This window comes from Lepus europaeus, chromosome X, assembly GCF_033115175.1.
Source record: "Lepus europaeus isolate LE1 chromosome X, mLepTim1.pri, whole genome shotgun sequence".
NCBI classification, from domain to species: domain Eukaryota; kingdom Metazoa; phylum Chordata; class Mammalia; order Lagomorpha; family Leporidae; genus Lepus; species Lepus europaeus.
This window is the reverse complement of record NC_084850.1, coordinates 50,195,624-50,212,299: the sequence shown is the minus strand read 5'-3', so window position 1 is coordinate 50,212,299 and position 16,676 is coordinate 50,195,624. Positions and strand designations below refer to the sequence as shown.

General features: G+C 40.5%; 1 protein-coding gene across 1 annotated transcript in view; it reads left to right on the top strand.

Moving 5' to 3' along the window:
• GUCY2F (guanylate cyclase 2F, retinal) overlaps positions 1–16,676 on the top strand; it is a 111,062-nt gene that overhangs the window by 66,604 nt on the left and 27,782 nt on the right. The window contains exons 8-9 of the mRNA XM_062183770.1: positions 10,032–10,208; positions 13,730–13,886. Of these exons, the coding sequence (XP_062039754.1) occupies positions 10,032–10,208; positions 13,730–13,886 (334 nt within the window). The remainder of the gene's footprint in view (positions 1–10,031; positions 10,209–13,729; positions 13,887–16,676) is intronic.

The following is a 16,676-nucleotide window of genomic DNA, read 5'->3' as shown; positions in this document are numbered from 1 at the left end:
GCTTTTCCAGGCCACAGTAGAGAGTTGGATCAGAAGTGGAGCAGCCGGGACTCAAATCAGCACCCATATGGGATGCTGGCACTCCAGGTGGCAGTTTTACCAGCTATGTCACAGCACCAGACCCTGGAAACCTTTTGACTCCACAAACTTCATTGGTATTTAGACAAGGCCATAAGAAAAGTGGAAGTTCTCTTCTCCCTTCAGAGAAAAGTACCTCCTTCTTTGATGACCACTTCTTTCCACTGGGGTCTCACACACTGAGGTCCTTCATGTAGGACATTTTTTTACCACAGTGTCTTGGCTTTCCATGCCAGAAATTCTTTTTTGGGCTTTTCAGCCAGACCAGAATGTCTTAAGGGCTGATTCTGAGGTCAGAGTGCTATTTACAAAGATTATCATTCTATGAGTCTGCTATGTGGACTGCTTCCCATGTTGGAGCATTTACTGCTTTTTTTGTTCTATTATTATTACCATATTATCCATATGATCACTCTATCACTGAAGATGGATTAGAGGATTTGGGTCCCATGGCAAGTTTTTAATCTGTACCCTTAGAAATAAGTCCATAAGAATGTATGCAGAACTATACAGGTTTACAGTTACAAACTTCATACACTTCATAATTGCAACGTTAGGAACATGGTAATTCTCCCCACCGTGCCCACACTCCCACCCATACTCTCACCCCTCTTTCTCTTCCCTATTTTAGTCCCACTCATTTTTTTTACTGAGATCTATTTTAAATTGACTATATATACATATATTTAACTCTAGGTTAAATAAAGAGTTCAGCAAATAGTATGAAAAAAAAAAAACCTGTTCTTCAACAGTCAAGACAAGGGCTGTTCAAGTCTTTGCTTCTCAAAGTATCAATTTTACTTCTACAGATCACCTTTTAGGTGCTCTATTAATTATTACAGGTCAGGGATAACATACGGTATTTTTCCCTTTGCGACTGATTTATTTCACTATGATGTTTTCCAGATTCATCCATTTTGTTACAAATGACTGGATTTCATTTTTTTTTACCAGTGTGTAGTATTCCATGGTGTGCATATACCATAATTTCTTTATCCACTCTTCAGTTGACAGGCATTTGAGTTGATTCCATGTCTTAGCTATTGTGAATTGAGCTGCAATAAACATGGGGGTGCAGATAACTTTCATATGCTGATTTCATTTCCCTTAGGTAAATTCCCAGGAATTGGATGGCTGGGTCATATGGTAGGTCTATATTCAGCTTTCTGAGGTATCTCCCTACTGTCTTCCATAGTGACTTTACCAGTTTACATTCCCACAAACAGTGGATTAGGGTATCTTTTTCCTCACATCCTCTCCAGCATTTGTTGTTTATTGATTTCTTTATGAAAGCCATTCTAACTGGGGTGAGGTGAAACCTCATTGTAATTTTGATTTGCATTTCCCTGATGCCTAGTGATCCTGAACTCTTTGCCTGTGCCAATGTCATGCAAGGTTTCTTCAATGTTCTCTAATAATTTGATGATGTCAGGTCATAGATTTAGGTCTTTGATCCATTTTGAGTGGATTTTTGTATAATGTGTAAGGTAGGGGTCTTGCTTCACACTTATGCATGTAGAAATCCATTTTTCCCAGCATCATTTGTTGAAGAGACTGTCCTTGCTCCAGGGATTGTTTTTAGCTCTTTTGTCAAATATAAGTTGGTTGTAGATGCCTGAATTGATTTCTGGCATTTCTATTCTGTTCCATTGGTCTATGCATCTGTTTTGTACCAGTACCAGGCTGTTTTGATTTTAACTGTCATGTACCATGTCTTGAAGTCTGGTATTGTGATCTCCGGCTTTGTTTTTGTTGTATAAGATTGCTTAGCTATTTGGGGTCTCTTATGTTTTCATATAAATCCGCTGGTTCACTCCCCAAATGGCCCCAACATCTGAGACTGTGCCAGATGGAAGACAGGAGCTTCTTCCAGGTGTCCCATATGGTTAGCAGGAGCCCAAGCACCTGAGTCATCTTCTGCGTTCCCTGGGGCATTTGGCAAGGAGCTGGATCGGATGTGGAGCAGCTGGGTCTTGAACCAGTGCCCATATTGGATGCTGGCACTTCGGGCGGCAACTTTATCTGCTACACCACAGTGCAGGCCCCTCTGTTTAGTTTTTGCGTGGCTTAGTTTCCTATCTTTTTACTTTCAATACTGTTTTTTTTTTCTTTTGATTTAATGCTCATCACTTTTAGGCAGTATACATTTGATTCTTGCTTTTCCCCCCTTTTCTGCAATTTCTGCTTTCTCATTGGAGTGTTCAGTCCATTTACATTTAAGGCACTTATTAATTTTTTTATTTAATGAATATAAATTTCCAAAGTATAGCTTATGGATTACAAAGGCTTCCCCCCCCATAACTTCCCTCCCACCCGCAACCTCCCCTTTCCCACTTGCTCTCCCCTTCCATTTCCATCAAGATTCATTTTCAATTCTCTTTATATACAGAAAATCAGTTTAGTATATATAAGGATTTCAACAGTTTGCCCTCACATAGCAACACAAAGTGAAAAAATACTGTTGGAGTACTGGTTATAGCATTAAATAACAGTGTACATCACATTAATGACAGAGATACTGCATGATATTTTTTAAAAAAGATTGATTACTTTTCTATGTAATTTCCAATTTAATACCGAGGTGTTGTTTTTTTTTTTTCATTTTCAATTATCTTTATATACAGAAGATCGCTTCAGTATATACTAAGTAAAGATTTCATCAGTTTGCACCCTCACATAACCACAAAGTATAAAAATACTGTTTCAGTACTAGTTATATCATTACTTCACCTTGGACAACCTATTAAGGACAGATCCCACATGGGACGTAAGTACACAGTGACTCCTGATGTTGATTTAACAATTTAACACTCTTGTTTATGGCGTCAGTAATCTCCCTAGGCTCTAGCCATGAGTTGCCGAGGCTATGGAAGCCTTTAGGGTTCGCCGACTTCGATCCTATTCCGACAGGGTAAGGCACTTATTAATAAAACAGGATTTTTGGCCTTATATTTTGCTGTGTGTCCTCAGTTTATCACATCTATGTCTCTGTCAGTTTTGTTTCTTATTTCTTTTTTTTAAACTTTTATTTAGTAAGTATAATTTTCCAAAGTACAGTTTATGGGTTACAATGACTCCCCCCCCCATAACTTCCCTCCCACCCGCACTCCTCCCATCTCCCGCTCCCTCTCCCATTCCATTCACATCAAGATTCATTTTCAATTCTCTTTATATACAAAAGATTGATTTAGTATATATTAAGTAAATATTTCGGCCGGCGCCGTGGCTCAACAGGCTAATCCTCCGCCTTGCGGCGCCGGCACACCGGGTTCTAGTCCCGGTCAGGGCACCGATCCTGTCCCGGTTGCCCCTCTTCCAGGCCAGCTCTCTGCTGTGGCCAGGGAGTGCAGTGGAGGATGGCCCAGGTGTTTGGGCTCTGCACCCCATGGGAGACCAGGAGAAGCACCTGGCTCCTGCCATCGGAACAGCGCGGTGCGCCGGCCGCAGCGCGCTACCGCGGCGGCCATTAGAGGGTGAACCAACGGCAAAGGAAGACCTTTCTCTCTGTCTCTCTCTCTCTCTCACTGTCCACTCTGCCTGTCAAAAATTAAAAAAAAAAATCTGTTCTCTTAAAAAAAAAATTAAGTAAATATTTCATCAGTTTGCACCCATACAGAACATAAAGTGTAAAATACTGTTTAAGTACTAGTTATAGCATTACTTCACATTGGACAACACATTAATGTGTTGTTTCTTATTTCTTGCCTTCCTTTGTGCAAAAATATTTTGTGAGTATTCCCTCTTGCTTTCTAAATTTTATTAATATTTTCATTTGAAAAGATTTGTTGGGGCTGGTACTGTGACATACAAGGAACTGTGACGTACAAGGTTAAGCCTCCGCCTGCAGTGCCGGCATCCCGTATTGGTGCTGGTTCAATTCCTGGCTGCTCCACTTCCATTCCTACTCCCTGCTAATAGCCTGGGAAAGCAGCAGAGGATGCCTCAAGTCCTTGGGCCCCTGCCACTGTGGCCATCTGGGGAGTAATCTGCAGATGAAAGATTTTTCTCTCTTCAGGCCAGGGCTTTAACCCGCTACTCCACAGCGCCGGCTCCATGTAGTATAATATTCTTAACCGTTGGTTTGACAAAGATATAAAACAAAGTTTTACAAACCATATTTGCAGCAATTCTAGTACACATAGGCATTTATTTTTTATTTTTCCTTTTTTTAATTTTAGCTGACACATATAAGGGAGAACATGTGATATTTGTCTTTCTGTGTCCCACTTATTTGTTTCCTAAGTACTGAGAAAATACAGGTGACTTTACCCCATCTTATACAAACTTTTTAGTATCCTATATAGTCCCCATATTCAGAAAACACACTGTAGGAGAACAGCTCACAATGAGGTCCCTAGAAGTTTATTAATTGTGATACAAATCCCCCATAATAGCCACAAGCATTGCTGATTTTCACTTTCCCCTAGAAAAGTCCTTCTGCTAGGCTAAGCCTAATATTCAGCTTGTACTAAGAATAAGCAAATGTCCCTGGGGGAGAAAATGGCTGGCAAGACCTACCTGTCTCAAAAGGGCTCTTGCCTCTCTAAATTTTAGATTCATTTTCGCTTCCACATCTCCCCAGTGTCTTTTGGAATTCGTTTTTGCAATTTGCCTCATTTTTAAAAGTTATGGCATCAGGGATATTGGTCTGCCATGACCTTCATCCCACACGGTATTACAAGTCCTTAAAACCACTTTCAATATATATGAACAGCTATTGAAATGGTCTGTTAGACCCTGCCTGTTCAGTCTTGTCTCATGATCATATTTCCCTTAACCACTCAGCTCCAGGCACACTGACTTTTGCTCAGTTCCTGAATTATAATATGCTCCCAACACAGAGCCTTTCCACTTGCTATTCCAACCCTTGTGTTACTTTTCTATCTATTTTTTGCACAATTAGCTCTATTTATCCTCTAACTTTCAGCTCAATTCTTACTTCCCAGGAACCCTCTCCCAACTTCTTTGATTGATCAAAGCCCCAGTTATGCGTACTTACACCATACACCTCTTCTTCATAGAACTTATGAGAGTTGCAAGTTTGTGGTAATTTCTATACTTATCTGATTAAAATAAGAAGTCAGCTACTGTGTAACTGATTTTTACCATTTGTCCCTAGCCCTTAGCTCAGCCTTTAGCTTAGCTTAGCCTTAGCTCAGCCTTACTCAACAAATATTTGCAAAATGAATAAAGTATTGCTGGTAAGAAATATAGCATCAGAAGTCTTCTACTAGTGCCTGTTTAATATGTTCTGTATGACAACTGATCTTTGGTTGGTAGACAGTAGACAGGTTGATACAGGGATAGGAGGTCTTGAACAATAGCTCTCTACAAGAAAACAAAATAATCAGCAGCAATAGCAAAATAAACAATAACAGTAGGTCTCCCGACTGAACAAAATAAAATATTAGACATGGACCTGAGTAATTAGTCAGTGCAGGTAAAAAAAAATCTTGTTGCCAGAAATAAGTAACAATTGCTGTTATAGTTGCAAGAGGGCACTGATGCAGAGACTGGCATTTTCATAAGAATGTTCATACCTATCCCTAGGATAGCATTACAGCTGCTGTAGAAGAGGAGCAGGTAGGCTTTAATTCTGGTATCATCATGTCCCAGCAACATTGTTAAGCAGGTGAAGTAATCTTTAAGATAACCTAGGCCAGTGTTTGACTCAGAAGCAGGATTCTCTGGTGGCTGGTTGTATATCTGTTTCAGACATGGGACTAACAAAAATCTTGGGAGGGAGGACACATTTAACTCTTGAACATTTGATGGAAGCAAGCCAGGTGGGTATTGCGGGTGATGTGAAGCACATTTCTACCTGGTAAATACTTATCTTGCTCAATTGGCTTCCGAAATTAGATGCTCCATGCGTTTACTGCATTCTGGGGTTGTCTAGTGCATTAGTAGGACATGACTACATGTTGGTGTCTACATACTTCCTAAATGGGATTTCTCTATTCGTTATAGATGAGAATAGATGACTAAAGGTCTGGCTAGGACCTACGCATGACATTCTCCCATGTTAGGAATGCTAGTGCAGTGCTAGTTGCAAAAACAAATAGAATTCTAAATATTTAATATATATGAAACACAACAGAAGCTTAAATTTCAGCCAAATGATAACCAAGACTGACTTGATTGACGGAGAAATCTCTTACAACATGGTGATGCAGGGACATAGGTTATGAGCATCGTAAGGTTCTGCCATGTCTTAGGGCCTTGTCAACATCTGTATTCATCCGTACATGTAGGAAAATGCTTGGGGAAGGGGTATATTTGCTTTTAAAAATACTTAGTCTAGAAAAGGCACATTTATTTAATCTTATAGACCATTGCTTAGAATTGAATCATATGGCTATACTTAGCTCCAAGGGAGAAAATGTGGGTTAGCTCTCTTTGCCCAATAAGAAATGGAAACAGTTTTGTGTTGTGTAGCCAGCAATTTCTGACAATCGCTTTGTACTCTGTCTTCTGAAAGCATTCCAGAGTCCAGTAGTTTTGGCTGTTTAGTTCCAAAGAGAAGGAAACATTAGAAGAAGATGCCTACTTTGCTACATGTGGGCTGAGTTCCCATGTTTGTCTTAACTGGTTTAAGTTACAGTGGACTAAGGATTGCCATGGGTGCCAGACTTTTATGCTTAGAAGGCAACCTTAGTGGTTAATAGCTGCCATTCCCACCAGAGTTAACTAAGCCTGGGCTTGGATCACCTTGTTGGAGAAACACACTCATACTCTAAGTCCCCAAGTGTACTCCATGGCCCACCATTCTCTCCACGCTCAAAACAGAATCCTTAATTTCATTCTTTCTTTTACTATCCAACACCAACAATTCATATGCTATATAGCTCCAAAATAGATCTCAGATGTACATCTTTCTGTTTGGTCACATTCCTACCATTCCAAGTCTATGCACGGGCACACACACACACACATACACACACACAGAGGAACTTCAAAAAGTTCATGGAAAATGAAATCAAAGTATAATTTATTTTCATGCAAAGTAATTGAAATTGTATGAATAAGAGATCTTCAAAGTGTTCATGGAAAATGTAATGTTATGGAAAAATGACACATGGATCTTAATATATTTTTGCACAAGAATAAACTTATCTTTTAAATCAATTTTCCATGAACTTTTTGAAGTATTCTTGTATATACAGTTGTGACTTAATGTCCATGGGAGTTTGTTTCCAGGACTCCCACAAAGATCTCAAAATCTCTTGTTGCTTGTGTGTCTTATATAAAATGCTTTTGTATTTGCATGTAACCTACAAAATCTTCCCATGTACTTCGGATCATTTTTTGGTTACTTAGAATACCTGATACAATGTAAATGCTATGTAAATAGTGCTGTGCAGTATTGTTTAGGGAATAATAACAGTGAAAATATCTGTACATGTTTAGTACAAACACAATTTTTTCAAAAAAATTTGATCCATGGCTGGTTGATCACAAATGCAGAACATAAGGATATAGAGAATTAACAGTATGTGGATGTGTATCTTTATATATTTGTGTAAACATATCTGTATTAAATTTTCTGAAATTAATAATTACTTTTTTAAAAAAAGATTATTTATTTGAAAGTCAGAGTTACAGAGACAGAGAGGGAGGGTGAGAGAGAGAAAGAGAGAGAGAGTGAGAGAGCTCTTTCATCATCTGATTCACATTCCAGACAGCTGCAACAGCCAGGGCTGGGCCAGGCTGAAACCAGGAGCCAAAAGCTTCATCCAGATCTCCCACGTGGGAGGCAGGGGCCCAAGCACTTGGGCCATCTTCCACTGCTTTTCCCAGGCTATTAGCGGAAGCTGGATCAAAATGGAACAGCTGGGCTCGAACTGGCGCTCATATGGGATACTAATGTCACAGTTTTACCCTCTGTGCCACAATGCCAGCCCTGATTAATAATTTATTAATAGTCAAATTGACCAGATACATTTCTTCATCTTTATCTGACTTCTCTGGTATTTACCACATGTTCTTGAAACTCCTGGTATTTATCTGACCGTCCTGAAACTTACCCTGTGATATTGGCGGTGTTGTCCCAAATAGGCTTTCCTCTACTTCTCTGACCTCCTTGTAAGTCTTTCTGCAGGATCTTCTTTGTTCCTCAACATTTAAATGGTGATGTATTTCATTTCCCCCTTTCTCTTTTTATTCTATGTCTTTCCTTGAATAATCTCATCCACTCACACTGATTCCATCTATCATTCATAAGTTTACAGTGTGAAAATAAGACCCCTTTCCTGATCTCCAAACCCTGAATATACAACCATCCTTGAAATAGCTCCACCTTGATGTTCCACAGGCATCTCATTCTCAATATGTTCTAAACTGAATTTATCAGCCTTCCCTATCCCCAAATTTGCTTTCTGTCTTATGCAAAATTTTCTAAAAGCTGAGTCTAAGATGAAAATTATAGTCCAATATACTTATGGAGATGACATTTTCAGTAGAAAAGAGTGAGGAAACAAGGTAGGAAAGGGGTAAAGGTTAAGCAAGTATTTGATCTCTTCTGGAGATTAGCAACAATGTGAACAATTGGGGAAATGCTGGAGCATGAGTTATACCATAAGTTTAACCTTGAGGCTAGTGCGCTGGACTTCTGTACTGTCCCCAGCTAGTCAATCATTACTTGAGGTCTATGAGTGGGCCTTAGTCTCAAAGGAAAGATAACTTATCTATGTCTTGGGCTTTAGGACATACCCTCAGACTCAGCCCCTCCTGTTAAGTCACCTTCACCTGGTCAATTCTTTTTCATCCTTCAAGATAATCCAGTTATTATCCCCTTAGGGATGCCTTTCCTGACCTCCCAGGCGGAATTAGATACTTAACATCTGAGCTCTCTTAGCGTTACATACACCCTTTCTTCAGAACACATTTCATGGTGAAATACAATTGTGGGATTAAATGTCTATCCTCCCTCCTTGAATTTGCATTCTTTCACAATAGTAATTTCTTCTTGTTTGCCTCTACTTTTCCAGAATACAATCCAGGCCTGAGACATTGTGGTCACACACTAAACGCTTCTCACATTAGTGGAAAAAAAAGTGGCTGTAAAGGGAAAGTATGCCAAAATTTTAGATGTCTCTTATGAAACAAATCTTGTAAACTCTGGCTTAATGTTTATATAGGGAGATTATTTTAATAGGTACTGAATAAAGGAGTAGTCAGAGAAAGGTGACCTGTTGTACCTTTTACTATGCTAATCCCCTTTAGCCACTTGGGTCATTGAGCTCCATTCCAGAGAGCCCCAAAGGAATCAGAAGGAAGCACAACATTCACCTATAAGTGTGCCATGAGAGATCCCTCTGTGCAGTTTCCCTCTTGATCCCTTATATCCATTTTCCATTGCTGCAGTAATAAAATTGGCACAAACTTAATGACTTAAGGCAATACTGATCGATTGTCTCATAGTTCTACAGATCAGAAATCTAAGCAAACTCACAAACTAAAGTCAAGGTGTTAGTTGTATTGGCTTCTTATCTGGAGGCTTAGAGAGAACCCATTTCCAGGTTTGTTCAGGTTGTCAGCAGAATTTAGTTCAGCATTGTCATAGGATTGACGTACACATTTAATTGCTGATCCTCAGCCAAGGAGTGTTCCGAGCTTCTACAGGCTTCCCACTTTTCTTGGCTCATCATCTCCTTTATCCATCTCCAAAGGCTACAGTAGCACATTGAGTTTTCTTATTTTCAATCTTTCTTCTTTCCCCTTCTGCCTTTAAGGGCTCACATGATTAGATTAGGTTCACCTTTATAATCTTTTTGCTATGCAACATAATGCAACCATGGGGTGCCACTGGAGGTTGGAAATCATGAGGGCCAAAATTCTGCCTACTACAGCCAACATTCATAAGAAGGTGGGGAGAAGGATATATTCCCTGAACTTTGGTTCTCAACCTAGACAGGACACCTGAGACTCACATTTCTTCCTCCCTTTTCCAGATGAAAGATCTGCGTCATGAGAATATTAACCCTTTACTGGGCTTCTTCTATGATTCGGGGATGTTTGCCATTGTGACCGAGTTCTGTTCCCGAAGGAGCCTAGAAGACATACTGACAAATCAGGATGTGAAACTTGACTGGATGTTTAAATCATCGCTGCTGCTGGATCTCATCAAGGTTAATGGAAAGACTGAAGAAATCTTAGGTTTTCCCTATAGATTAGAACTTTAATGTTTTGCAATATTTTATTTTCCTGAGATCATTGTGATCACTTCACTCCCATACGTTCCTTCCCAAGGGCTGTCCCTACCACTCTTCTCACAGAGTGGTACTGATATAGAAGGAGTTAGCCCGACCCCCTCCTTCCTGATTTGAGGACCACAGTTTTCTTTACTTTTTGTGGTCATTGACCACTCTTCTGCCTTAAGCTTTGTGCATGTGGGAATGTGCTCATTTCCAGATTCTTTGGTGCTACTTAGCCCTACTCCTCATTTTTACCTTCTAGAAATGTAGCTTGCATCCTTTTATACCAGAGGTGTGAATGTGGAACTCAATTCCCCTGAAAGCCAAAGGACCATTGGTTCTAATGGGTAGTACCTCCATTCTCTGAGTCAATGACTATTGATAACCAAGTGGGGTCTGGGAAGGATCCGTGGATGGGCTTCTAGTGATATGTAAATTGTGTATATGTGCATTTTGATGGGACTGATCTGGATAATCAGTTACTTGTTGAGCTTCCTACATATTGACCAGTCTTAACATTTTTTTAGAGATTTATTTTATTTATGTGAAAGGCAGAGATAGAGATAGACATAGAGATGATAGAGATAGAGATAGAGAGAGAGAGAGAGAGAGAGAGAGAGAGAGATTTTCCATCTGCTGATTCACTCTGCAAATGGTTGCAATGGCTGGGGCCACGTTGAAGCCAGGAGCCTGGAATTCCATCTGGGTCTTCTATGTGGGTGATAGGAGCCCCAGTATTTAGGCCATCTTTTGCTGATTTTTAGACACATTAGCAAGGAGCTGAATTGGAAATGGAGCAGGCAGGACTATAACTTGCACTCTGGTATGCGATGTCACTGTTGCAGGCAGTGGTTCAACCCACTGAGCCACAACACTGGCCTTCAGTCATAACCTTTGTATGGTGGCCTCACTCTTTACAAGGGTACTTTAATGGAGAAGATGTTATTTAATTTTGATTCTCTGTAAGATAGGTGTGACCAGTCTCCTTTTACAGTGTCTGGCACACCTGGCAGGTCCTCAATATTTGTCAGTTAACTAGTAAGCGGTAGAGCTACTACTAGAATCTAAATCTCCTGCTTCCTATTCCAGGACTCTTCCTACTAACCCTGTAAGCAAAACCCAATAACTTAAGGGAGAAGCCTCCAAATGACATTCCTTTAAGTCCTGTGATGAATGAAACCCTAGCATTAGAAAACCTCAGGGAACCTTGCCCACTAAAGACTGTACTTGGAAATACCGAAGAGGACAGACTTTCTGTGAGCACAAGATGCAGAGTATCTAAATGCAAAGGTGGTCAGGCTGTAAAGACACCCCTCTTTAAGCCAGAGCATTGAAAGTGTTCTTGGGATGAACAGTTCTGTTGGCTGCACTAGAATATGTATGAATTTATATGCACAATGATTAAACCTATCTGATTGAGAATCCTAGTCAATGTGAATGTCATAGGAAAATTGGAATTTGAAAGTCATATGAAAGCTACCAAGCAGGCACAGGGATTAGTAATACTTGCATGTTTTCTGTTTTATTATTTATTTATAATTGCAAAAATAATATATTAAATATTTTAATCTCATATGTTAATATATTAAATTAAATCTTTTTATTTGAAAGGCAGAATTACAGAGAGAGAGAGAGAGAGAAAGAGAGATCTTCCATCCAAATGGCTGCAACAGCCAGAGCTGGGCCAGACAGAAACCAGGAGCCCAGAGCCTCTTCTAGGTCTCTCATGTTTGTGCAGAGGCCCAAGCACTTGGGCCATTTTCTGCTGTTTTTCTCAGGAACATTAGCAGAGAGCTGGATTAGAAGCAGAGCAACTAGGAATTGCACTGGCATCCATATATTATGCCAACTCTGCAGGCTGTGGCTTAACCTGCAAAGCCATAGTGCTGGGCCCCCAAATTAAATCTTTAAGCCAAATGGTTTCTATGGGAAAATACGGGCATGTACTCAACCTTATTTCTTTGTATCCCCTCCCCCAACTTAACTACTAACAATTTGGTGACTACCATTTTTGTAAAGACTGCAAGACAGACAGCTAGAGATCTCCCCTCCACTGTGTCACTTCCCAAATGTTGGCAATAGCTTGGGCTGGGCCAGGCTGCAGCCAGGAACCCAGAATCCAATCTGAGTCCCTGCATAGGTGCTAGAGTACCAGATATTTCAGCCAGAATTCACTTCCTCTCAGAGTATACATTAGTAGGAAGCTGGAATCAGGAGCAGAGCTGGGATTCAGAGCCTGGCATTCTGGGAAGGAATGCGGATCTCTGAGGCAGTGTTTTAACTGCTACACCAAATGCTCTTCCCCTTACACTTCATTTCATAAGTACTTACGTACATTGTAGATGACTCTTTATACATATACATGTTGTTGGGGCTGCTGCTGTGGCATAGCAGGTAAAGCCGCCACCTGCGGGCCACCATTCCATGTGGGTGATAGTTTGAGGCCCGCTGCTCCACTTCTGATCCAGCTCCTTGCTGATGGCCTGGGAAAGCAGCAGGGGATGACCCAAGTGCTTGGGCCCCTGCACCCACATGGGAGACTTGGAGGAAGCCCCTGGCTCCTGGCTTTGGCCTGGTTCAGCCCCTGCTGTTGTGGCCATTTGGGGAGTGAACCAGAAGACAGAAGATATGGAAGATTCTCTCTCTCTCTCTCTCTCTATCTATCTATCTCTATCTCTATCTCTATCTCCCCTCCACTCTGTGGCTCTGCCTTTCAAATAAACAAATCTTTAAATAAATACATAAATTCACATGCTTTCACATAGCTCTTCTAGTCACTATTTTTCACTCATTTTTATGGCTTAGAGTTGTTTCCTTGCTAGTTTATAGAGATTTATCTTATTCCTTTAAAATGCTGCAAAACATTCCATAGTGCAGATATACCATGTCCAGTCAGTCTCTTCTTGATATTTTGTGTATTTCCAATTGTATAGCATTATAAAAGCAGCGGTGCAATTAGCATTCTTCTAGCTGTCCCTTTGTGAATATATGCAAGGATTTCTCTAGAAGAGCAGTAAAATCTCTGAGTCACAGGGTATGCATATTTAACATTTTGGAGCTATTGTCAAATTGCCCACTGAAAAAGCTATACCAGCTTCTGTTTCTGCCAATAAAGGATGAGAGCTGGGTTAGGCCTTTTGGGGAAAATCAGAATCTCCGAATCCCTGGCAATTATATGTGTATGGATCCATTTTGTATGTGAAATGTCAGTAAATCTCCTAGTAACAAAGATTTTCGATATACATGAGATATACTTCTTTACCAAAGCATAAAATTTTACTACTGTAAGGCACCTGAAAACCAGTTGTTGTCAAAGGGCTACTTTGCATGCATATTAGAGAAAAAGACTTCATTCTGGATCATAATAGCTAGCCATTAATAATCTCAGAAAGTGACTCTAAAAGCATAAAATAGTTACATGAATTACTAAATAAATCCTGTTGTGTCATCTGCAGGGCATGAAGTACTTACACCACAGAGAGTTTGTTCATGGGAGGCTAAAGTCTCGGAATTGTGTGGTAGATGGGCGTTTTGTATTAAAAGTGACAGATTATGGCTTTAATGACATTTTAGAAATGCTGAGACTCTCTGAAGAGGAACCTTCTGCAGAAGGTAAGCAATGAATTGTACACTTCTAATGCACACAAGGTAACTCCAATGAAAATATGCACTGAATTAAAGCCTCAGGCTGATTTCAGCTCTCCACTTTTGTTGAAAGTCTACCCTCATTTCCAAGCCAAGGGACCTGAATGAAGTCTGTATGCTGCAACCTCTGCCCAGCCTAGCCTTCTGAACAAAGCCAGTGCAATAATATTCACTTCCTGCTGTGGCAGGATTAGGCTGCATTGTTTGGAGACCCCAGCACCCCCTGGAGAAACTTGCCTAGTGCTAGGAACACAGTAGGTGCTCAATAAATACTTGTCAGATTGAATGGAAGGTAATTTGGAAGTTGGACCCCCACAAAGTACATTCTAAAATGGGATGTCATTAGAGAATGCCAGCACTGTCTCTGTTGGAGAAGGAGAAGCAAGGAGGGGGCCACTAGCAAATAAATGCTCTGTGGGTTATAGGGGATGACTTCAGAAAGAACTACGACCTTCTAGTAAATAAGTAGGCATGTTTGTAATGTCCATTTTGTATTTTGTCTTCTATGTAGTGCACCAGTAGCAGCACTAAATAATGCCTGTAGGGGTCATAACAGATCCAAGAAACTGGAGAAATCAGAGTTGTTGGTGGTGGAGGGGCTGTGTGGGGTGAATGGGAACCAGGGGGACTTAACTGGTGCAAGAGTAAGAGGAAGACAGAGAAAAGGGGGAAAGGAGAGAGGGTCAATCAGGTTAATACACAGAGGAAATTTGGGACATTAAAAATTTTGACCAATATTACAAATATGAAGAGGAGAGATAATGACACAAAAACATAGAGAAACAGAACGAGAGATGCGAAGCTACCACATATATTCATATTATTAAGCAATCTTTGGTAATTTAAGTTTTAAAACTGTTGACTTTACTACATAAGAGAAAGGAAGAAAGAAAGATGTAGAGAGAGACATACACAAGACAGACCAGTCATCAGTGTTATCGTCTTGCTCTTTTACAAGACTTGTGGAATAGTAAACTCTATGGAATCATATAGCACAACTCTGTCATTATATAGATGAGACAAGGGAGGTTCCTAATTTACACAAATCATGCAGATACTTATCAGCAGTTCTAGGATTTCAAATCAGGTCTTCTGAAGCCTAGCCCCTACATTCATTCAGTCCGTCTGAAACTTACAATAACAATTTCCTCTTTCTCTGCCCATTCATGTTTTGGAAGACCTGCTGCTCCTGGTAATCACAGTGAAAAACATGTGATATTGCCACACTCTCTTTTCCTCTTTGGACCTGTTCTTGTTTCTTAGTTCTATGGGAATTATTGGCTAATTCCAGTTTGAAAGCTTGGAGTAGTTGCCTTGCGTGAACTCTAGGATATTGGGAACACAGCTGTGGAGATGGAAAATCTGTCAAAAGTAGTCATTTATCTATGAAGGATTAAAAAACACACACAGCAATTCTCAGCTTCCCAGAATTCCATTTAATTCACAGATGGACAACTTTCAAACTTAAAGAAATCTTGCTTTAGAGTGAGTGTAGGAGTTTTTTGGGTGGACTCCCTATTTCTTTCCCTGTCTTGTATCATTTCCCTTCACTCTTCAAATGGCAGTGGCAGCCTGGATGCTCAGTGCGGTCTTCACCCAGTGCAGCCAGAGGGGGCTTTTTAAACAGCAAATGTGATCGCTTTCAGTTGTGCCTAAATCCATTGAACAGCTTCCCATTGCTCTTAGGATAAAGCTCCAATTCCTTTATGTGGCTTATAAGCCCTGCCTGGTCTGAGCCTTGCTGAACTTTTATGCTTAGCCACGCCCCCTCCCTCCCTATGCTAAGGTGAGGCTGAACTCCTCCCAGCAGTTTACGTGCTCCAGGATCTCTCTTGCTTCCGGACCTTCACACATGCTGTGCCCTCTGCCTGGGACACTCTTCCTTTCCGACTCGGTCATGCACACATCTGAGTCGGCCTAAATTCTACTTCTTCTCTGGGGCTCAACTTAAGTATCGCTGCCTCAAGAGGCTTTCTATAACTCCCAACACTCAGCTAAGTTGCCTTCTTTAGGATTGTTTAGGGCCTTGAACTTTGCTGAAACACCATGTGTTGCTAGTATTTACTAATTAAATCAGCTGTCTTCTTGCCCCACCAAAACTACAAACTCTGTGAAGGCAGGAAACAGGGTTGCCTTCCTTGGAACTTTCACAATATCTGGCAAAATAAATATTTGTAGTTGCGATTACAGGATGAAATAACAGAACTTGTCTTCCTACCTTACATGAAGAGACTAATAGAATCTTATTTTGAAGATCCTTGGAGGTCATCTAACTCAACTTCCACTTTGTAGATGGGGAAACGAAGGTTCAGAAAGGTAAACTAATTAACGGCCAGGCTGAGATGTTGAACCCAAGTCCCCTGACTTTCAGTTCTGAGTTATTTTATAATATACCACACCACTCTGGCTCTCCAAAATCAATTTTATCACCATAGCAATGATCAGACTTAGTGGTGGCTCCAGCAGATACAAAACAAGCCAAAGTAATTGTGCTAGTTTTCCAGAGAGTTCAAGTCTAATGAGAGCTAGTGACTCTTACTTGGTTCTGGAGTGCAAGGAGGAAATGGGGGTGGGTTGTAAATGTATTCATTACTGTCCACTTTCAACTACCTAAGAATAGTTCAGATAAAGCCTCATTTGAGCCGTTGACAACATACATGTCAGTGCTCTCAGAAAATAGTATTTGGTAATGATTGTATTTAATCACCCAGCTTTTTTACCAGGGAGTTTTGCTCTCTTCCCCCTTCTTGGGCTTCT